Source organism: Apus apus, chromosome Z (assembly GCF_020740795.1).
Source record: "Apus apus isolate bApuApu2 chromosome Z, bApuApu2.pri.cur, whole genome shotgun sequence".
Classification (NCBI taxonomy): domain Eukaryota; kingdom Metazoa; phylum Chordata; class Aves; order Apodiformes; family Apodidae; genus Apus; species Apus apus.
This window is the reverse complement of record NC_067312.1, coordinates 27,998,505-28,021,505: the sequence shown is the minus strand read 5'-3', so window position 1 is coordinate 28,021,505 and position 23,001 is coordinate 27,998,505. Positions and strand designations below refer to the sequence as shown.

General features: G+C 41.4%; 1 protein-coding gene across 1 annotated transcript in view; it reads left to right on the top strand.

Moving 5' to 3' along the window:
* PGM5 (phosphoglucomutase 5) overlaps positions 1–23,001 on the top strand; it is an 86,704-nt gene that overhangs the window by 48,780 nt on the left and 14,923 nt on the right. Inside the window, exons 7-10 of the mRNA XM_051642086.1 lie at positions 546–661; positions 12,764–12,899; positions 13,878–14,061; positions 19,888–20,022. Coding sequence (XP_051498046.1) covers positions 546–661; positions 12,764–12,899; positions 13,878–14,061; positions 19,888–20,022 — 571 coding nt within the window. The remainder of the gene's footprint in view (positions 1–545; positions 662–12,763; positions 12,900–13,877; positions 14,062–19,887; positions 20,023–23,001) is intronic.

Genomic DNA, 23,001 nt, shown 5'->3' with positions numbered 1-23,001 from the left:
GAACTGTTTTGTTTAGGTGTGTAAGAGGAGACAGGGAAAGCAAGTTTAGTCTCAGGTTGAGACTGGGAAAACTTTTTTAGAGGAATTGTTGCATCGTGGAAACATTCCTGTAGTGTCTTGTCTTTGAACACCTGAACAGAGTGTTTGTCAAGCACAGGTGTTGACCATCTGTGTTTTTAAAGGAAGATACTTCGAGATGGTGCTTCAACTTTTATTAAAATATTAGTATAACAAAACTGTTTATCTCTAGATGTAACTGTTTCTTGCTTAGTAACAGGAGAAAGATACTGGTAAAGCCTGTTGAGCTGAGGTCCTACATTTTCCAAAATGTGACACTTAGTGGATAAACCTATTTAGGTTCTGGCTGAAGTCAGATTCTGAGACAAGGATCAGTTTGTTTTGTTTGTTTGTTTGTTTGTTTGTTTTACTTCTAGCTCAGCTGTCAGGGTATATAGCAACACCTGCAATATTCCTCAGCTGATCTCAGGCCATGTGTAAATATAGCACTCTCTTAGTTTTGTGATGTTTCCTTGTGTATTCTTTAGAGTGGCAAAAGTAATGAAGATTCCTGTGTATGAGACACCAACAGGATGGAGATATTTTTCCAGTCTCATGGACTCTGGACGTTGTTCGCTTTGTGGAGAGGAAAGCTTTGGCACTGGTAAGTAATACATGTTCAAAAATTTCCACAGACTTTTAGTGACAACTTTGAATGTTCTTGGATGCCCCGGGTCAAAGCCAAAAGGTTCAGCAAATGAACTCTGTCTTTCGCTGGAACGAAGAACTATCAGTTGTTCACATCTTCAGGGTCGTACTGCAACTTTGGTGTCCAGGACCTTGAGGTACAAAAAATGTGGAAGATGGGCATTCAGAAGCCATAGGCAACCTTATCACTGCCAAGACAACTTTTGGAGATGCCTGGCACTCTCTTCTAACTTGAACATATTGCAGAAAGATCTTACTGGTTCCACTGTAATAGTCTTTTCAGAAACTGCAACAGCATTTGGAGGAATTTTGCCTTTATGGCAGTGTGATTCAGTGTACAAAGTGTGAGAATTGGTATGTCTGACAGTATGTCTAATCAAATCTGTTGCAGACGTCCCTTTTTGGAACATCCTACTTACTCAAAACTCAAATAAAATAACCGTTATGAAATATTCAGTATTTCTCCCTTATCTGTCCCAAGAACCAGTCAAACAATAGAATGCTGAATGGAAGGCAGATTTGAGCCCTCATTAATTCAGTACTGTCAGGAAGCATTACAGCAAGCAATTAAAATGTGTAGTCTGTAAATCTGCAATAATGTGGTTTTGATGTAGGAGAAAAACCAAATTAATTTCACAGTGTTTCTTTTTTTCTTTCCTGGATTCTGGCACAGAAATACTTTCTTCTTTTTATTTATTAGTACAGTTATATTACAAGCATTTTTGAAGGACCACATACCAGAATAAGTTAAGCATCTTCTTGGCTGATAATTTGTTCTGTATTTTGATGTGACTTCCATGAAATTCTCTATTTTGGTGCATAACTCATTGGCTATAGCTTTGCATAGAACTTGGTAATAAATTTCATTTTGCTTTGATTGAGTCAAGTATAGTCTTTATTTTGTTGTTTGAGGTCAGTTGCAGCAGAATGCTGCCTTTTGAGAAACGAGGATACCTCTAAGCCATAAACATGCAACTTTATGTGTTAGCCTGTCATTAACTGTAAGTATCTGAATGGACTGTGATAGAAGAACCTAAAATGTGTTAGATTTCTTTGGGTGTCTGTAAAAAGTAAGATAATTTAAATTAATAATTACTGTTTATTTTCTTTCTGATGTGTATGGGAACTAATGTCCCTTGATTAGCAACCTGGATGCCTTGGCTTAACTGCTGTGGCTGGCACAGATTTGGGTTGCCTTGAATGTATCTTTTTAATAGATACTTTCAAGCGGCATCCTGCAAGGTCATTGAGTTCGTTCCAACTTGGTGAGGGGGGCAAGCAGATCTTGTACCTTTTGGAATGCACTGCCATTTGTTGTGGTGTGTTGTTATACTGTGTCTCGTTTGCCTGTAAGAGACCTGACCGGGGGGGGTGTTTTCAACTCTTACGGCTTTTTGATGCTTTTTCACCAGGCCAGTTCTGTGCCCCTCTCCCCTAAATATTGCAATATCCTTCTGCTCATCCAAAATGAGATATTTTCATGGAACTTGGTTGAGTCTTGAGACAGCATTATGAGCTCACTAGCACCCAAATTAATTGGAAAAACATACTGCTTTTCTCATAATGCTGAAGAAAGGGAAGTATGGGTAGGTGTTAGATAGTGAATTCCTATAGGCTGAAGGTAGTTTAGCCCACAGAGTGCAGCATCTCCTGCTTATATGCAGTTTTAACTGTGGAGGTATGTAAAGTAAGTAGGGATGACCTCTGTGGGCCACATGCCATGACAAATCACTGCCTCAGGCCTTTTTCTGCTTTGGAAGTAAGCTTCCTGCACTATCTTAATCTGATGATGTCGAGTACTACTCTTGCAGATGCTTTCTGTCCCAGGGAGAAGGAAAGAATCTTTGGTTGCTCACTAGAAGAGTTGTTTCCTTTGAGGAGACTTGTCATTAAAATTTTATGATGCAGTTATAAAAAAAAGCCAAACATCAAATTTACCTGGCACATTGAATAGGCATGCTGAGGTCTTGCTGAGCACGCTGTCTCAAGCACTGGTGGACTTTTGTCCTGCACATCAGTTCTATAGGAATCAAGAGAAGTGGTTTCAGGGCTTGATACACAGAAAACACTAAGGGCATTGTGATCTGTATTGGTCTCACTTTGTTACCCTTAGTATCAGATGGTTGTTGAAATTGAGAAAGGAGGTCAGGTGTCTGATAAGGGTCAAGGAAGGGCCTCTGGAGTTTGTCTGTTCTTCTAGGCAGACAAGATAATTCCTTTAACTTCTTTCTGTTCTTGAAATTTACTTTTTTCCTTCACTTGTATCCTGCTGTAGGGCCCTAAAACAATTTGTACAATAGCCTCTGTCCTGATTTTGCATCTCCTGTCTCTTGACTTCAGACGAGTCTCTGCTTTCCTAGCACTCCCTGTGACCCTCTCTTAATCTTGTTCTATCCTATAATTAATTCTACAGATTCCTGGTAAATTCTTTCTTCTGAATTCTAAGGGTACTTGGATAACATATTGCTGGCCAGCATATGGGGCTGCTCTACAGCAACATTTAATCTGTACATCCTGGTGCATTCTGGTCAGACGAGTTTTGTTGTACCTGCAGCACTTCAGTGCAGAAAGCCTTCTGTCCTCCCATTCAAGCTGATGCCATCTAAAGGCTCATCTGAACCCTCAAGATTCAGGGCATCCAGACAGCTCGCGCACTGGGTTTAAATTCCTCACTGCATTTGTAGTTGTTGTCCAACTGAATTGTGACAGTGCCTACAGGGCAATAGTGCAATTGCCTAAAGTTTATTTTTTTCTGTGCCTCAGTTTCCTTATCAGCTTTCAGTTCAGTGCAGCTGTCTTAAAATATCTCTTATGCCAGGAGGTTTATTTATAAAATGCAGTCTGGTCTGCAGATGACCAATATTTTAGCAATGTGAGTTGGTTTTAGCAATAACTATTTACCTTATTGCAAATCTTTTAATAATGTCCTAAGCTGTGTGACCCTCACAAGTTTCTGCCAGTATTGGGCATTTGAATAAATTTTACAGATTTTGCCTCAATCATATATATTTAGGGAGCTGAAACTTGTCACTTCTTTAGCTTTCAGTGTAGAATATTTAAAGAAATGTACCATATAGCTGATCAGAGTGAAAATCTTGCTTTTTTATGTAAGAGAAAGGGATTTTACAGATCCATGATATGTTGTCAAACTATATGAACAGAGACCAATTGCTTGTGTACCCGGGTAATCCAGCCCAGCTGGAATTTCCAAATAATATAGAGCCCTGGTTTTATAACATAAGGGATTTTGCTCTGGCGAGTAAATAAAAGCAAATTTTCTGCTATAAAAGGACAAAAGATTTTTAAAACATCCCAGAGGGCTGCGTTTCCCAGACTTGTTTTCTGGCAGCTGATCTTGGAGCTCAACCAATGCTTTAAAAACTTCTTCCATTTTTGTAGCAGTGTGGGGAGCTTGTCAGATGAGGTTAGTAACTTTCTGGTTCTATGACTAATGCTCAGGACACAGTTCAGAGAAGGGCGTCAGCAGCAGCAATTAGTTCCTAAATTCATCAGCAAACTATTAATCAGGATTACGATGGCTGTGCGTCTGATTTATCCATCTGGAGTTTAAGCCACTTCAGTAATTGTTGTATCTTCCATAGATTTACATACTTCATCTCCAGATGAATTTCCAGATGCCATTAAAATCAGCGCGTTCTCCTTCAAGGATATGTGGAAGAAGAACTAGGGGAAAATACAAAAATATGCTGCTGTTGAAATGAATGAAAGCCTCAGAAAAGCTGTTTGGTGGAATCTGTTACAGTAACACAAATCTAAAATAATCTCAACTTGAATAAGGAAACAGATCAGAATGCTCCTAAATATCCATTTCCCTAAAATATTGTCAGGTTTCAGATTGCTGGATGATACATTCGTAAGACTCAAAGTATGTGAAAGCAAAATTATTTGCTATGAGTTTGTATACTCACTTGAGTAACTTTATGTTTTAAAACCACATTTACAGAATGACAGACAGAGGTAACTAATTTAGTGTAAAGCAATTACACTTTCATATGGCCCTCAGGACTCACTTTCTCTATCAGAATTGGAAATCTGAAATAAAGAGTAAGTTAGACATGTAAAAGACAGTCTGCATACCCAACAGCTTTCCAATATCTTAAAAATAAGAATTTTATTATTTTTGCATGAACTTACTTTGTTTCTCAGGCTGCTGCCTCTCAAGACTTTACTTCAGTTTAAGCCTGTTTAAGTCTATTTAAGCTTTATGAATGGGAGCAAGCTCTCAGAGTTTTTCCCAGATTGTTTACTGAGTCCAGCCATAGCAATTGACTGTTGCAGTAGTAAAAAATAACTTTTCCTACTGTCATATGGAGAAATATGTGACAAATTAACTTAAAAATAGGTTGCTAATGTAGTTACAGTTATTATAATTTCACTTACCAATGGCAAATTAAATATAATGGGATAATTAGACAAATATTTGTGAATTCTTCTGTTCCTTGACTCTTTCTGTTTCAGCTCCTTAAACAAAGTCAATGTTTCAAATAAAAATATGGCTGAGAATAATCCTGAGATGACTGAGAGCCCTCAGCAAGCCAAGAGGACTATTAGTACAGCAGTTTCAGGAACTGGCAGGCAGGTTGTGAGGCACCTTTTACTGGATCCATTTTGAAAGGGCAGCTCTGCCTCTGCAGATCCACAGCAGCAGATACTGGATCTATAAAGCAATGAAGAATGGTGATAGATCAACTGAGGCAGCAGACCCAGCTTCCTCCCTAGAGTCCCTTCCTACCAAGTGAGCTGGGCAGTAGAAATAAGTGAGAGAGAGAAAGCAAAGACACCTACAGACAATGGTACTGTAAGTGAAAAACAGAGTTGATTAATACAGTTGCAGTAGTAGATTTTAATTTACTAAAAGAAAGGAGTGTAATCAATAGAACAATATATGTGCATATAGTAGCCCAGCTGATGGATATGCTGGTGAAATAAAAGAGATGTCTTAAAGAAGTTCTGAGAAATCCCAGTTGTCAGTTTTTCTCCTATAAAGAATGATGAAGTGAGACACTTCTTGGGCACACATGGTTATTGTCCTTGTACTCACATCAGGCTAGCAGTTTTATATCAGTAATTTTCAATTTTGGAACAAGCACACTGTTACCGGCTTTTCCATCTAAATTTTCTCCAGTGGATTACTTTCTTCCAGTGCTTTCTCTTTCAAGAAGCAACAATCTATGTATCCTCCTGAAATAAACACAAGGACACAGGATATGCCGAAGCTGCTAAATTGATCCGAAGAATGATATGTGTATACATTAACTCACCCCTCTTTATAGAGATCTATGAGCTTGAGCCCTGCCAGAGCAAGGTTCAGTGCACAACAGAGTGTTTTACAAAAATTCTTCTGTCCAGGTTTCACTGGCCAGTTTTGGTTCAATGAGACGTACTTAAAGTGTTTGTTAAATCAAACTGTGTCTCTTCCTTGGTGTTCAGTTCAGACTGTAGTTGCACAGATGTCATGATATATAGACCATTTTGCTGAATGAATGCCGTGCCTTTCACTGCACGATTTATTGGCCTGCGGAGTGTTACACAACAGGAGAATAAATGATTGTTTACAGTGGAGCAAATTGCTGAGGTGTTCAGCTCAACACCATGTCTCCTCTTCTTGCTTGTGTCTGTTGAGAGACACTGAAGCTGTTCAAGTTGTTGGTAATATCAGCCACAAAGATGACTGACCACAGGTAAAATTGAATTTTTCAGTGCTAAGGATGGATGGCTGGAAGAAGACGCAGGCAAGTTAGGGAGAGGAACAGCTGTGGTAGGGTGAGCTTGGTGTTACCAGATTCCAGCTCCATGTGGCTCCCCAGCCTGGCCCCATGTCAGCCCCTTAGGGTTGTCAGACCCTGCCTTAAGTGTCACAGCAGCAGGGCTGGTATCCAGCTCCCCACAGCCCAACCCTGCCTGGCCATGGGCCCCCTGAGCCAGGCCCCCACAAGGTCCCACACCTTGGCCTGGCCTGAGCCCATGCCCTGTGCAGTGCCTGAGGCCCAGGGCTGTGGCTGCCCTGGTCAGCCCCTGGGCTGCCCCATCTGCCCAGCCCTGGTCAGGTCCTGGCTGCTGGCCCTACCCTGCCAGCCTGGGGGAGCCCCCAGTGCTCCCAGTCCTCAGGGAACCCCCTGCTTCTGTGATGACCTCACAGCTTTTCCTGTTGTTACTAGGGGAATAATGGACACTGGTGGGAAGTGACAGCTCTATTCTAGGTCCCTCTTTTGGTGGCAGTGGCAGAAACCTGCACCATTATCTGGGAACAGACTCTTGGCTACACTGACAATGATCATGACCATGCTGTCTGTGTTTTCTATGAGTCTGCTGACTGTTATCCATAGGCCATATTACTGGTGTTTCTGTGGAAGGTATGTCTTCCTTCAGCTGATCTAGCATGTTACCACATCAAGGGAGTAGAAGAGGTGAGGACCTGAGTGTCCAAAAAGCTGGCTTCCTGGGGAGGAACTTTGGTTTTCCTTTCTTATCGGAAGCTATTTGCAAAGCTGTGAGAGCTCTTAAATAGCCCTGCCCTTTTCCTTCTGATCCGTTGTCACTCCATGCTTTCCCAGCACCTGGGACGCTGCAGCAGGGAGCAAAGCAAGCTGTTGCTTTTCCTACAGCAGCCCCTCAAGGATCAGCCCATAGCTTTGGCCATTGATTAGGAGACTGCCCTCGGTGCAGAGAGCTCCCGCATTGCAGACCAAAGCAGATAAAAAGGGGCAGAAGGGAAGTGTTCTGCAGTCACTGAGGTGGTCCCGGGGCTAATCTTTGTCGAGGCTCTGAAACCACAGCAACTGCAACAAGCAGAGAGAGGGATGTTGCCTCCTTGTCCCGAGCGGGAAGTGACAGCTCCTGGCCACAGGGGACAGCTCTGCCTCGGCGGGGACAGAAGACCAGGCTGATGGCCCAGCCCCTGGTGCAGCCATAAGGGAGCACACGTCACCCAGGAGCAGGGCATGAGGAAGTTGAAAGGTTGAGGAACATTAGGGATGCTGAACAGGAGATAGACTGGTGGAGCCAGGCCCTGCCCACCTTTAAACAGAAACAGGAGAATCATAGAATCATAGAATCCTAGGGGTTGGAAGGGACCTCGAAAGATCATCTAGTCCAACCCTCCTGCCAGAGCAGGGTCACCTAGAGTACATCACACAGGAAGGCGTCCAGGCGGGTCTTGAATGTCTCCAGTGAAGAAGACTCCACAACCTCTCTGGGCAGCCTGTTCCAGTGCTCTGTCACTCTCACAGTAAAAAATTTTTTTCTGATATTCACCTTAAACCTCCTATGCTCCAATTTGTATGCATTACTCCTTGTCCTATCACTCGTCATCACTGAAAAAAGCTTAACTTTATCTTCTTGACACTCACCCTTTACGAGCAGCCGTCAGAGAGCACTCAGGATCAAGGGGCCTCTGTATCCTGCCCCTGTTGGGCCAAAGGCAGAAGGCTAAATGCAAAGAATGAGTGGAGGCAAGTTCATGGTAAGGGCAGCAGGCAAAACCCCCTCTTGCTCGCTTCGCCTGCCCAGGTGCCTCTGAGCAACAGGTTGAGAAGGAACAGCTGAATGAGGATGGGGGCAGTAGGCAAGCTACACCAGAGTTGCATGCACAGTCAGACAGGCCTACTTCCTGTATCACCACAACACACAAAAAGGAAAAAAAGAAGGGTTCTAGCTAGAACACGACTCTGTTCTGAAGAGAACACAGGGTATGATATGCCGCATAAACCCTCCTCACAGGGAGGTCTGCTGTCTCCCTGGAGTCCAGGTCAAGGACATTACCAAGAAACTTCCTAGCTTAGTGAGGTCCACAGATTACTACCCACTACTGATTTTCCATGTGGGTGGAGGGGAAGCAGCAAATAGTAGTCCACAAAGAGTCAAGAGAGACTTCAGGGCACTGGGACGATTAGCAAGAGACTCTGGGGTGCAGGTTATTTTTTCTTCCCTTGAAAGCAGTGACATTGTAAGGAACAGGAGGATCTAATATATCAACGCATGGCTCCATGGCTGGTGTCACCGGCACAGTTTTGGGTTTTTTGATAATGGGTTGGCCTACATGGCACCAGGAATGCTGGCATCAAACGGAAGACAACTTTCTCAAAGAGTGAAGAGGGTCTTTGCCCATGAGATTGTGGGGCTGATAAACAGACTTCTGTCAATCTAGATGCGAAGGGGGAGAGGGATAATAAGATGGTCTGTGACAAGTGGCAGGAAGACACACTAGGCTTGGAAGGATGGGGTGATAGTAAGGGCCTTCAACCTGTTGCCTTGAAGCATGCTGAGAACACTGCAGCACAGGCAAAGTGTTACAGAGATCAGCCAGGGGCTCCTGAGGTAATAGAAGACATCAGGGTGGCATCCATGAAACTCCTTGGGGGAATAAAGGAGTGTTCCGCTAAGAAGGTGACACAGCTGGCAGCCCAGCTGGAATACCTCTACACCAAGGCACACAGCATGCGCAACAAACAGGAGGAGCTGGAAGCTGCTGTGCTACATGAAAGCTATGAAATGGTGGCAGTTACTGAAACTTGGTGGGATGAATCCTGTGACTGGCATGTGGCTATCAATGGCTACAAGCTGTTCAGAAAGGGACTGGAGAGGAAGAAGGGGTGGAGGTGTTGCCCTCTGTGTAAAGAAGTGGGTAGAGTGTGAAGTTGTCCCTAAAGAATAGCCATGAGCAGGTTGAAATCTTGTAGGGAGGACAACACAGGGAGTTTTGTGATTGGAGTCTACTACAGGCTGCCTGATCAAGTGGAGCCTATCCATGAAGCCTTGCTCCAGCTCAAAGAGACAGGCTCTCATCCTGCTGGGGGATTTCAACCACCCCGAAATCTGTGGAAAAGTAGCACTGCAAGCTGTAGGCAATCCAGGAGACTCCTGGAGTACCTCAGGGACAACTTCTTAAAACAAGACATCTATGGATGTCCTCTGTCTGGAATTCTGCAAGGCCTTTGACACAGTCCCCCACAACATCCTTCTCTCTAAGCTCAAGAGATACAGATTTGATGGGTGGACTGTTCAATGGATAAGAAATTGGTTGGATGGTCTCATCCAGAGAGTAATGGTTAATTGTTCGATGTCCAGATGGAAAACAGTGACAAGTGGTGTCCCTCTGGGGTCAGTGCTGGGGCCAGTGCTGTTTAATATCTTCATTAACGATATTGATGGTGGCCTTGAGAGCACCCTCAGCAGGTTTGCTGATGACACCAAGCTGGGTGGTACAGTCAATATGGCAGAGGAATGGGATGCCATCCAGAGGGACCTGGACAAGCTAGAGAATTGGGCCCAGGTGAACCTCACGAGGTTCAACAAGGCCAAGTGCAGGGTCCTGAGCCTGGGCCAGGATATGAATACAGGCTGGGGGGAGACATGCTAGAGCAGCCCTGTGGAAAAGGACCTGGGGTTACTAGTGGATCAAAAGCTGGACATGAGCCACCAATGTGCAGTTGCAGCCCAAAAGGCCAACTCCATCCTGGGCTGTACCAAAAGAAGTGTGGCCAGCAGATGGAGAGAGGTGATTCTGCCCCTCTACTCTGCCCTGGTGAGACCTCACCTAGAATACTGCATCCAGCTCTGGTGCTCCCTGCACAAGAAAGATGTGGACCTGTTGGAACGTGTCCAGAGAAGGGCCACGAAAAATGATCCAAGGGCTGGAGCACCTCTCTTATGAGGACAGGCTGAGGAAGTTGGGGTTGTTCAGCCTGGAGAAGAGAAGGCTCCAGGGGGACCTTATAGTGACCTTCCAATACCTGAAAGGGGCCTATAAGAAGTCTGGGGAAGACCTGTTCACTAGGGTATGTAATGACAGGACAGGGGGTAATGGTTTCAAGCTAGAGAAGGGTAGATTTAGGTTGGACATTAGGAAAAAGTTCTTTACTATGAGGGTGGTGGATAACTGGAACAGGTTGCCTAGAGAAGTGGTGGATGTCCCATCCCTGGATTCAGGTTCAGGCTTGATGGGGCTCTGAACAATCTGTTCTAGCATGAGATGTCCCTGCTTATTTTAGAGGGGTTGGACTAGATGACCTTTAGAGGTTCCTTCCAACCCAAGACATTCTAGATTCTGTAATTTTATCATAACAGCTACTTTACAAATGCAAAGGAACATTACTGTCTGTTTCAGCTCTTAAAGCCATGTGTTTACTTAATTCATAGACAAACAAACTTCTTGTAAATTATTTTCCTCATCATAAGTCTTAAGTAACCATTTCTGTACTCTGATACTGTGCTGAAATAGTAATTTGTGTTTAATTAACTCTGTGGTAGTTAACTTACTTAATGTTAGATTCAGGGTGTGGGAGGTCTACACCCCCAGGGCTGGACATACCAAAAGAGGGGTAAGCAGCAGGCAGAGCTGTGACAGGCCCAGGATGTGGGCTCCTAGCAAGTGTGTGTGAGCAGCTACTCTCAAGAAGAGGGACTACAAGTCCAAGGCAGCAGCAGTGACTAGAAGATTGATGTCAAGACTAAACCCTGGGAATCACAGTGGCTCTCTGCATGTCTTGCTATTTTCCTTATATGTCTTTAATTTTCTGTTGACAGTTTTTCACAGGATTAACAGCATTGGTACATCAATTTATATTATGGGAACCATGTCCTCTGCCAGTAGCAAAACACAGTCATTTTGACAGATGACTGTGTAGACCTTGCAGGCTGTTACGTAAAACCACAGCACTGCAAAGTACTTTTGCTGCCACTGGATTTTGTGTTTGAGGAAGGAGAATATTTTAATAAAACAGGTTTTCTACCTAAGACTTTTAAAATTCCTCTCTGGAGGATTTTGCTACATATCTTCTAACAGAACAGATAGTCCAACTGGATTCCTCCCTGATTCGTAGGTAATTCATGGAGGAAACTGCACTAGCTGTACTCAGGCTTTCTCTTCAAGTTTCTTGAGTCTATTCATTTTATGCAGTAGTCATTTGTATTTACTGAGTGTCAGGTGTTTTGGAACTTTGTGTTTATTCTCATGCCTGCTTTCTTGTGATTTTTTGGTACTCTGGGTTAGACACTGCCATAAAAGCTTGTTCTGAATTATCCGCAAGAAGAAAGTGCTTTGTGAGATGACCAAGAACCTTCTGATGAAACAATCTTTTGTTACAAAATACTAATTTTATTGAAACTTTTTTGCTGATTGATACATTCCAGTTTTAACAGGCAGAGCTTAGCTTCATAGAAATATATCTGGTTAAGACAGATTACATGTGTGTTGCAGAACAGCCTGTTACTCCAAGTTTGCATTTGGGTTTTGTACATGGGAAATGCAAGATCAGTTCTGTGGTCTTTTGAATTCAGATCATAGACTTGAACTTGCACCTCCAGTATCCAAGAGCATGTGCTAAGCCCTGTGGGATATGTAAGAATTGTTATTAGTCTTAATTGTTGGATCAATTTCTTTCTTCATAAATATAAAACTAGGAATGGATTTAGATCTGAGTATCCAAACATTTTACCACTGGACAATATAGAAAGGGGGAAAGTGCTATTCTCTGGTTTGTTGTTTGTTGTTTTTTTTTTTCCAGAAACATTTTTTCAGGCTCTTGTTTTTTGTCCTGATGGGAGGTCATGAATACTCTGGAAATCTTCATTTTTCATGGAACGGGAAAATTCTTTCTCTACAGCTTGACAGATGAACATCTGCAGACATAAGGAGATGTTGCTGAACTTCACTAACATAACTCAGAACATTCTGGTTGTGGGCAGGGGTTTGCATATCTAGCCCAGTCCTGGGAAACCACAACAGAGGTGTGAAAACACTGGGTATGTCAGTGAGCAGGAACCATAACTAAAAGTGTTTTTCTACTGCTACCATTTCTACTGAAATACTTGTACCTCTTTATATTTAACCTTAGGTGTATGGGCTTTATCATAGAGAAATAAATAAAATTTTAAATACTAGATCTGGTTATCTGTCTGGGAGATATTGGAGTTACTGAGTTAGATACTGTTGATTATTCTTACGTGACATGTGAAGGCAAATGAGCCTTAGGCCTAGCCTCCTTATCTTGTTTTCCAGTTTGCAGTGATATAAAATAATGTACATACATCTTTTTAGGATCTGATCACCTTCGAGAGAAAGATGGACTATGGGCTGTGCTAGTTTGGCTTTCCATCCTAGCAGCTCGAAAACAGAGTGTGGAGGAGATTGTCAGGGATCACTGGGCAAAATTTGGCCGGCACTACTACTGCAGGTAAGAAAAATGAGGAAAAGGCACAGGAAATTATGCAGTTAATAGCACAAATCTGTTGCAACCATGGCTTTTTTAGGTGTGCTTAGCTGCATTTAGGTATGCATTTGCTCTGTCCACAGAAGAAAAATCTGACACAGATTGCCACTGTTCTGTAGGCAAGCTTTTTCTGATGAGTAAGTGGCAGCAGATTTTATTTGCTTACTGAAGGAGCAGCACGTAAATGTCACTTCTAGTGTAAGAGTAATAGAATTTTCTGATACCAAATGGCAGAAAGATCTGAATTATTTACTTGCAAAATCTGTAGGCATAGCTTGTTGCATGGTGCTGAGAAAAAATCAAAATCCCAGCAAGGTTTACTGCTACATTTGTTCCTGTATGTGCTTCTGTGTGACAGTGTTTTAGTGAGAACTGGAACTATGCCTACTTTTAAGTCAGGAGAACTCCAAACATCCAAGCATTGACTCATTTTTATTAAGGTCTCAAAGGTTGAATTCTAACTGTCCTTTACATCTTAGCTTCTGCCTCTCATGTGCCCTCAGAATAGACTTAATCCAGAGAAGTTCATATATTCATAAGGTCTGTTGCACACAGCTGTTGCTTAAAATTTGTAGCAGAGGTTTCTGTATTTCACCTGGATATTGAGCACTGCACTGTTTCTGTCCTTAATCTCAGAAAGCAAGCTATGTGCTGATATTTTCTGTGCTACTGTAGAAACCATACATTTTCTGAATGATTTCTGTTTAGTCAAAGTCAGGACGCCAGTGTAGAACTGTGATGCGCACAGATAATGATCAGATTGCAGAGGTTTTGCATCCATATGCTGGTTTAATTTGCAACCAATACTTCAGTGGTTCACCTCTGATTTTTTAAGCAGTAAATTGCTAATTGTGAGTACCTTGAGTTCTGTGAAAGCAGGCCTGTTTTCTTAGCTGATGGAAACTTTCTTCTTGGTTTTACCTTTTTTTATATATGTGCAAGGTTTGATTATGAAGCACTGGAACCCAGAACAGCGTATTTCATAATGAGAGACCTGGAAGCTTTGATCACTGACAAATCATTCAGCCATCAGCAGTTTGCTGTGGGTAGCAATATCTACAGTGTGGAAAGAACAGACAGCTTTGAGTACACAGATCCTGTGGATGGCACAGTGACCAAAAGACAGGTATGGCTGTAGTGATGGAATAGCAAAGTTTGGCAATTGTTCTATTGTCACTAACAGTGTTGCTTCTAACCTTCACCTAGCAAACCTCTCCATTTACTTACAGGATGGTGTTTTCTTTGCTGTGATAGATACACATATCCTACTTAAGATTATCTGAGTCTGGGTAAGATAATCCACCTCTGGTTTAGTTTGCACTTGCTGTGCAGAATGAGGGGCAGTAGTCTCATGGAGGATGTAGCAGGGGAAAGAGTCCCGGTTGACAGCAATGCATGTATAGGAGGAGTTCCCTTTCTTGAACAATAAAAAGTGTCATGTAGAAACGTAGTCTTTCCTATTTTCTATCTGAAACCACTGCTTGCTATACATTACAAAAAAAAGTTTTAAGTTTTCTTGCTCTTGATGATCTGCAGGATTTTCATCTTTAGGGCACAGTACCTGTTGCAGCCAATAGCATGCAGAAGACTTCAGTGAATGGTACTATATATGGGCACATTTGACTTCTGTACCCCAAATGACTGGTTTTGTATTCTTTCTGGGCTGTGTCCATAATGAGTTACCTTAGCTATCAAGCACCGCAGTTCAGACTGAACCTTTAGTGTTTTGAAATTCATGATGTGCTCAAAAATTACCATGTACTTTTGCCAGGTGTTCAGACATCTTGAAGCTGAGCTATGACTCATTAAAATTTTATGCTGTTTATTTTTATTGTCCTAGTTTCTCTGGTTTGTAAATCACTTGACCTGACCAGACCCTAGCAAATGAAGCTAGTACAAGCCATTAAAACTGTTGTCATGCCAGTCTGCTCAGAGTCTTTATAGTTTCCATTCATCATTTCTTCTAGATAATAGCAGCAGCCCACCTGCCACTGAGCTACTCTCTGTGCATACTACTGCTGAAACAAGATACGAGGTTTTTGCCATATCCAAGTCCACTGGAAAATTACAGGCATGGTAGACTTGTGGCCCCTGTGCTTTTAAAAAACAGCTTGCAAATTTTCAGTGCACTTATCTTTCCCTTAATTTTCATCCAAAGCCCTTCACCTAAATCAGAATGTAACTGCTAATTAAATCAATATGTAACACGAACAGAGTGACATGGCTTGGCCTGTTTTCAAGTCAGCTCTGAAAGTGAGCCCGTAAAACCAGAAAGCATGTCTTATCACAGGGAGAAAGATGTATTTTTTGAGAGTACAGTTCAACTATAACAGTTCACTGCTGCCACTTTCCTCCAGTAGCTTGCTCTTCATGTAAATGCAGATGTTTCTTTCTGACTGCTGTGAGCTTCATACAGATTGTTCAGCTATGTTTTCAGGAACTTGTTCAAAGTTTGCTCCCCAGCAGGTTGCGGAGATTTATATGCAGTGTAACTGCACTACATCTCATGAATGAGAAGCTGGCTCTGTGTTAAACAACGAAATAGCCAGCAAACCATATGCCCAGACTGTATCTTCTAGTTCATTCTGACTCTTGAAACCCATGAATATTATTTATCACAGTGCAGTAGTGGGGTATAAAATAAAGTGAAACATGCTGCTGTTCTTGAAGCCTGCTTTCATATTTAAAGCCCTGTTGTGCTATCTTTTTGACACATGAACACGTAACAGCAGTGCTGCTCCTGTGGGTCCTGCAAGCTGGAAACAGGACCTGTTGCATTTTTTTTGTGAAACTTGAATTAGAAGGATTAGAAGTACAGGGTGCCCATCATAATGGTTAACTTTGAGCTCTTTAATGAAGGGTTCTTAAGTTCTGAGCTTCACAGAATAAAACTCTGGAGTTTTGCTATTAAAAGCTGGTTAATGTTTTCTCACTCCTTCATTAGATTTGCGATGCAAAGGGCTCTTCACATAATCTTGGTTTTTTGCATTTCAGTTTGAGCAGGAGTCAGGATACAGACATTGGAAAGGCTGGAAAAAAGTTGTTTCAGATAACTCTCCAGAGATAAGGCAAAACGTCTCTTCTGAATGATATTTCAATCGTGTATCAGCAGTAAGACACTTCTTGTCAGAGTAGTGAGTATGGTCTGCTATTCCTAGGCACAGACACTAAAGGGTCTGTACAGGACCAAATAAAAATTTTGATAATTGCAGTATTTTGAAGTAGTGTGGCCATGTGTCAAATACATTGCTGCTAGTCTAGATTTCTTACTAGTGTAATTCCTTGCCATTATACTTTAATAATGTTTTTTGAAATCCTAAGATACTTTGCTTTAAGTCTGCTGCTTAATCTTTTTCATGCTAACTTACTATGCTCATTTATTATGATTTATTTTTTTATGAACTCTGTAACTGAAAAAAACCCAAAATGCTTGAAACCGAACTACATAGTACACAATGTAGTACGTTTAGTTTTCTGACTGCTTCATAGATAGTAATACATCAGCAGGCTGTTCAACTGGATTGTAATCTAAAAGAGAGAGATCTCTGTGAAGCTCTGTCTCCATCACAGCAGCTTCAAAGCCAGTGGCTTAACTGTGGAACATATTTTTGTTTTAGAGTTTCTACACAGCTTATTAATATCCTTTAGCAGGCTCAATTTGTGTAAAACAAATATCTGCAAATGCTTAGTGTGGGAGCTGTACTGAACCCTTTTATCTGCTTCCTCTCAGAAAAAAAATATTAAAAATGTTCCCATAAGAAAACATTTTTCTTATTAGGGACAAATGTTGTGTCCTGTTTTATTAAAACTAGAATTTATTCTGGCCTCTGGGCTTTTCAGAGTATTGCTCTTCTTTCTTTTCCTCTTGCATCAGTTTCTAAGTTCTACATGTAAAAATTTATGTTTAACAGAGCTGACACTTTCTATATAATAAATAGGAAATACGTGGCTTTAAATTGATGGAGTTTATGTCAGGCAAAAAAATACCATTGTGACAAACAGTAAGCAGACTGATTGCAATTCCACCAGCTTACTTTGACCTTGCTGACCAAAAAAGCCCAAAAATGTCAAAAAATAAAAACTTTTTATGTTAGACTGTATATTTTGTAACAACAGGGGAAAACTTATTTGATTTTGACTTTGCAAAAGATGCGGAACCACAGTTTATTCTCTAGGCAATGCTTTTTCCTATTTATTTGGTAGCAGTGGTTTTGCTTGGGTTTCCTTTTGTTCTAACAAATGCTTACAATTCATGGCTTTTAGATACAGTTTCCAGAAAACAGTAGGAATATAAACATCAAATAGCTCTCATTAATTTCTGTGTACATCCTGAGTGAAAAGTTTTGCTAGTGCTTAAATCACTGTTTCCAAGGAAGGTCAAAAGTCAGATTTTTTTTGCTGCCGCTTTCTGAAAAAAATGAATTAAACCAAATCTCCAGATGTGAATACTATGACTTTAAAGGTCAGCTTTGACAGTCCAGCTCTAAAAGCTGCTGTTTCCCTAGCGTATGATTTCTCCCTGGAACCTAGAATTACTGCTTTTAAGTGGTACAGCCACTGTGTCTCTGTAATTCCCTTTTATAGATTATTTTCAGCTGTTGGCAGGAATCCTAGTCTTACAAATATTAGTTGTCATTATGTGTGTGTAAAAATCAATACTTCATTGTGTGTCCCTGAGAAATGCAAAATAAAGAAAATAAGCTCAGAAATAGTCCAGTGAACTGTCTGAATGCTGGTCATGTGTTGATGTATGTGGCATAAACATCTCAAGTGCCATTAACTGTAACATCAAACTGGCTACAGATGCTGTAGTTGGATGGAACATTTTTTTGCATCATGAAGTTATGGGAAGAGTGTCCTTGATGGAGCTGGGAGTGTTTATAAATCCTTCTTATTCCAAAATTTAATAAGTTGTGAGACTTCAGAGTAGCAGCGTGTTACTGTTACTATTGCTAGATCAATGAGGACTATGTGGAAAAGTATTTAAGTGGTCTTGCTAGTCATGTCATTGTGGGAATTGGTAGGCCTGGCAGGAGCATGTAAAATGCTCGTTTAGTCTTTGTAGAGGAAGACTCTCTCACACTCTGATGTTCTTGCTTTCATTTTGTCCAGATAGGTTATACTTCTGTCCTTGCCTCTTAAAACTGCTTAACATTATATTCTGTACTCTGAGATTCTGGGTTTGACAACCATTCAAGCCAAACTATGTGCGGAACTGAGAAAATCTTCATTTTATCTTCTTTCTTTTATTGCCATAAAGTTAAGTGTAATGAGCAATGAACAAGAGACAACCCTTGTTCACAGGATCAGATTGTAACAAACTGTCTGTATAATTCAAAGCATTTGAGATGAAATCTTGATTCCATTGAAACCAGTGGCAAGACTGTCGTTAACATCAATTGAGCCATCTCATTACAAAGGTGGCTTAATAGCAAATATTAGAGAAATGGGCTTTAAAGCTCAGTCTTCTGAATGTAAACAATTTTCATTTGTCACTTATGCTGTAAATATTGAGACTACTAGATAAATTTATGTTGCCAATACATGTTAAAATAAACGTATAATACAATACTAGCAGCTAATCATTGCATCAGTGAAGTTAGAGATGGAAAATATCTCTTAGACCATCTAATACAACCCTTTATCCTTGTGGGATATTTTCCTGTTGAATATTTTCTAGTAACAATGGGCATTTCACAAGAAAGACATGAATCTTTTGGAGTGGGTCCAGAAGAGGGCCACAATAATGATCAGAAGGCTGGAACACCTCTGCTATGAAGACAGGCTGAGAGGTTTGGTATTGTTCAGCCTGGAGAAGAGAAAGCTCTGGGGGCACCTTATTCCATTTACTTTTAGTATTTATATGGAGCTTACAAGAAATAGCAGGACCTGTCATAATAGGACAGGCATTAATGCTTTAAACTAAAGTACAGTAGGTTTAGACTAAATATTAGGAAGGAACCTTTTATAATGAGGGTGGTGAAACATTGGAACAGGTTGCCCAGAGTGCTGTTAGATGTCCCATCCCTGGAGACATTCAAGGTCAGGTTGGACAGGGCTGTGAGCAGCCTGATCTACTTGCAGATACCGATGATCGCTGCAGTTGGATTGTAATGGATGACCTTTAAAGGTCCTTTCCCACCCAAACCCTTGTGTGATTCAGTGATAATCAACCAAACAATGCTCTACATGGTGCTGAAGAAGTTTAGGCATATACCTGGGGAAACAAAGGTTTCTACTTATACTTTTGAATACTGGAGCTCTTTGTTGCTAACATCAGTGTCTTCTCAAGCTGATGATAAAACTGGAAGAATAAAATGCCTTTCTCTTGATTCTCTTCTCTCATTGTAATGGTTTACTGCCTCTTAAGCAGAAGTAGCAAGGATCTCAATTTATGCACTAGGTATTGGCCAACAGCAGGACTCAAAGGGGAAATAAAGTTCAGTGGCATAGCAGAGTTGGCAGTTAGCCTTAGGGTACCATTTACAGAAGGAGAACTGGACTTGTGTTAGTACAGAATTAGTAGAGTATTGAAACACTACAACTATTTAACTGTGCAGTTTAGTCCTTTGGCCTTAATGGTCTTCCTGTAGAGAAAGTCAGTCAACTGTGGATCCCGTAGCTGTTTCTGAGACCACTGATTCTTCCTGATCTTACAAACATTTCTCAGGACATTGATTTTGTGCTCTGCCACGCAGATAAAGAACAAGTCAGATCAAGAAAATAAAAACAGCAGTAAGAGAGTCTTTGTTATGAGGAGTGGGAGGAAATACACAAGTTTATTTCTAGTCTTTAGAAGGGGGAAAAAGAGAATAAATAAGTTGTCCAAAGTTAACAGGGACAGAGGATTTGCATCCAAATTACTCTTCCTTTCACTTATTTTAAAGCAGTGAGCTGTGATTTGGAAAAGTACGACCACCCTACATACATGCTGCTGCTTCTTCTCCCACAGGGGCTGCGGATTATTTTTTCAGATGCTTCCAGGCTCATCTTCAGAATGAGTGCTTCTAGCCATGTGAGAGCAACTCTCCGGATCTATGCAGAGAGTTATGAAAAGGATCCTAGCCAGCACAATAAGGAGCCACAGGTAATGCAGTAGCATTGTAATAGGTCGGTAAGTAACACACGTCCTCTGTGATAGCAAAGGCTACAGGTTTTCATCTTTCAGCAGGAGTACTCAGCATTTTGACCTCTGTGTACTGTGTTTTTGGATGATTTTCCTAATCATGTGACTGTACGTGTTTTGAGGTAGGACCAGCAGTTCTAATATATGTTTGTGTAATATCTGATACAACAGGAATGTTAAAGGCTGAGATGCCTGGTGATAAATGCTGGTCAATGACTTTTAGTCTTTTAGAAGAAGCCATGCTAATTTTAATTTTTCACTTCCCCCCCCTCCCCCAAGTGTTACGAACTGAGTTACAGAATGGTGTTAAAAAAATATACTTATTTTTTAAGCAGGCTATCTGATGATGACTTAGTTAAGGTATCCCAGGGATTCCTCACTGCAAAAGTGCAGTTAGGAAATACTGATGCCAGAGTCTAAACAATATATGGATTCCTTTTAAAGGAAAGACTTACAGCTGTCTAAGAATCATATCATAACCAAACTCTTTCCTAAGAAGAGTGAATGTTGAGAGCAAGTTGCAGTATGGTCCAGCAGATGCGTCATATAATTAATAATATAAATCACACTTTGAACTGTCAGGTTTTTCCCCGTAAAACACCTTCAGGCTGTGATATACAACGAGAGAGGACTGAGGATGTTTCATGTAAGTGAGGATAAGCATTTGGCTTGTAGTAAATCAAAGCCCTGTATTTTGGAGTCCCGTGTAGTTGTGTGGTCATATCTGGAATACAAATGCATATTTCCCAAAACATAAATGCCATCAAATGCATTTGAACTCTAGGAGAACATTTGACATAGGTTTTTTCACCAGATTCCTACCTTCAACTTGGAGAGTTTCTTCCTGTGCTATTAAACAATTGTCTGTCAGTCATGAAAAGTGTTTTGGTTTTCTAGATATGTTGCAGACTCCATTCCTGCAGAGATGATCTATTAATTTTATTTGCTTTCTCTTAAAGTAACAGTTTGCATCCTCAGCAACTACTTGGATAGAACACTTAAAAAGTTAAATCTCCAACAGAGTAGAGGGCTATTTTTTAGTAATTTTATTGTGATTCTGTGCACCCAGGTTTAGCTAGCTAGCAGAGTCATAAATGTACTTTGACCAAGGAAGAACACTGCTACAACCCCATTCTCATGTTGTACTGAATTGAGTGTATGTGGCAAGGTGTTGGTAGAAAGAGGGCTGTGGGGTGGGTTCTGTGAGAATACACCAGAAGCTGCCCCTATGTTGAACAGACCCAGTTCCAGCTGGCTCTGAAATGGACCCATGATTGGCCAAAGCTGAGCCAATCAGCAATGTTGGTAGCTCCTCTGTGTTAACATATTTAAGAGGGGTAAAAAATGCCATGCAACAGCAGCAGGGAGGAAGCAGTGAGAATATGTGGGAGAAACAACAATGCAGACACCGAGGTCAGTGAAGAATGGAGGGGAAATGAGAGAGCAGCGTAGTGGACATCTAGCGGCCAGCTGAGGTCAACCCACCACAGATAACGTCAAATTTGGTTACAGCACAAATTGTTATCAGTTGCAGCTGAGCTGACCATTTTAAACATAGTTCTTTGTGCTGTGTAGGCAAGGCACAGATGAAATGAAAATAAGTCACAGTAAGAGACAGACAAAGAGTTCATTGTAGAGGTTTGCAGTGGACTTACATGCAGTAACTTTGTGATATGTGACACAAAAAGTCTGACCTGGACATGTTTTCTGTCTAACGAATCCCAACAAAAATTGCTAGAAAAATAAAGCATATAGTAGCAGAAGTCATTTAGCTAAACTTTTGACTATTTAATGACAAACAAGAATGTGCTTTTTAAAATTGTATCCTTTTTGCATGAATGGATTGTTCTACTTGTTAAAAGATGTGCAAAATGAGAGAAGTCACATGCTGGCAGAGTTAAGGTTTCTGTGTCTCCTAAAGTAATGTACAATCAATGGCAAGTATTTACCAGGTTGTTGTTGGTTTTTTTTATATTTACATGGAAAAGAGCAAATACTCTCAGTGAAATCTGCACTTGTGAAGAGACTAAATTGAGAGAGCACAGGTTATCCTCAGAAAATGAGGAATGTGCTGCCCTACTTTTTGCATTTCATCTCTGTTCTGCATGGATTTGCTTGGGAGGGGTGCATGAAGTCCATCAAGATCCAGTGACCTCACCTGCAACACAGACTGTATCCAGGGAGGCTGCTGTACAAGGTGGTAGGAGCCAGACACCCAGAGCATCTACAGCAAAAGCAGTGCCCACGTTGTCCAGGGGACAGTCCCATGGCAGGCAAATGGAGCAGTCAGAGCAAGGCTCTGGTAACAAGCTCCACTGACCATCCTAGACAAGGCACATGATGGGTCAGGTTCAGGGTCCACCTGGAGCAGCAGGAGATGGGACCAGAGACAGGGCTGGAGACAAGGCAACAGTGTGGGTCCATCCAGGAGTCTGGGTCAAAGTCAGAACTGGAGACAAACTACAATGTACATCCAAGAGATCCTCCAGGGAAAGAAGCATAGGTCCACCCAGGCAGACCCAGAGATGAGTCTGAAGACAAGCTCTCTGATGGCATAGCTCAGGCAGGGACTGACAGCCCTGGGGCAGAGTGGGAGTTCATGGCTAGGGTGCTAAGGGGGATAGTCCTGAAGGGAGACTGGGAAGAGCCAGTAGGGATTATCACTGCTCTTAAAGCTTTTAGAGTTTGGTCTTTTATTATGGTTACCAAAAGGATCTGTTATTCCTAGGTACAGCAAAAAAGACTGAAAAATCCTGTCTGATTGTTACACTTTTGGCAGTTTATCCAGGATATTCAGTAGTGAACAGATAATCCCAGATGTAGAAATGTCATTGCCTTGAAACATCTTGCAGGGACTTTCCTGCATTTGTGCAGTGCAGACAGACATTTTGATATCCAGACCGCCTCAGGAGATACCTAGTACCATAAACACCCTCCTCA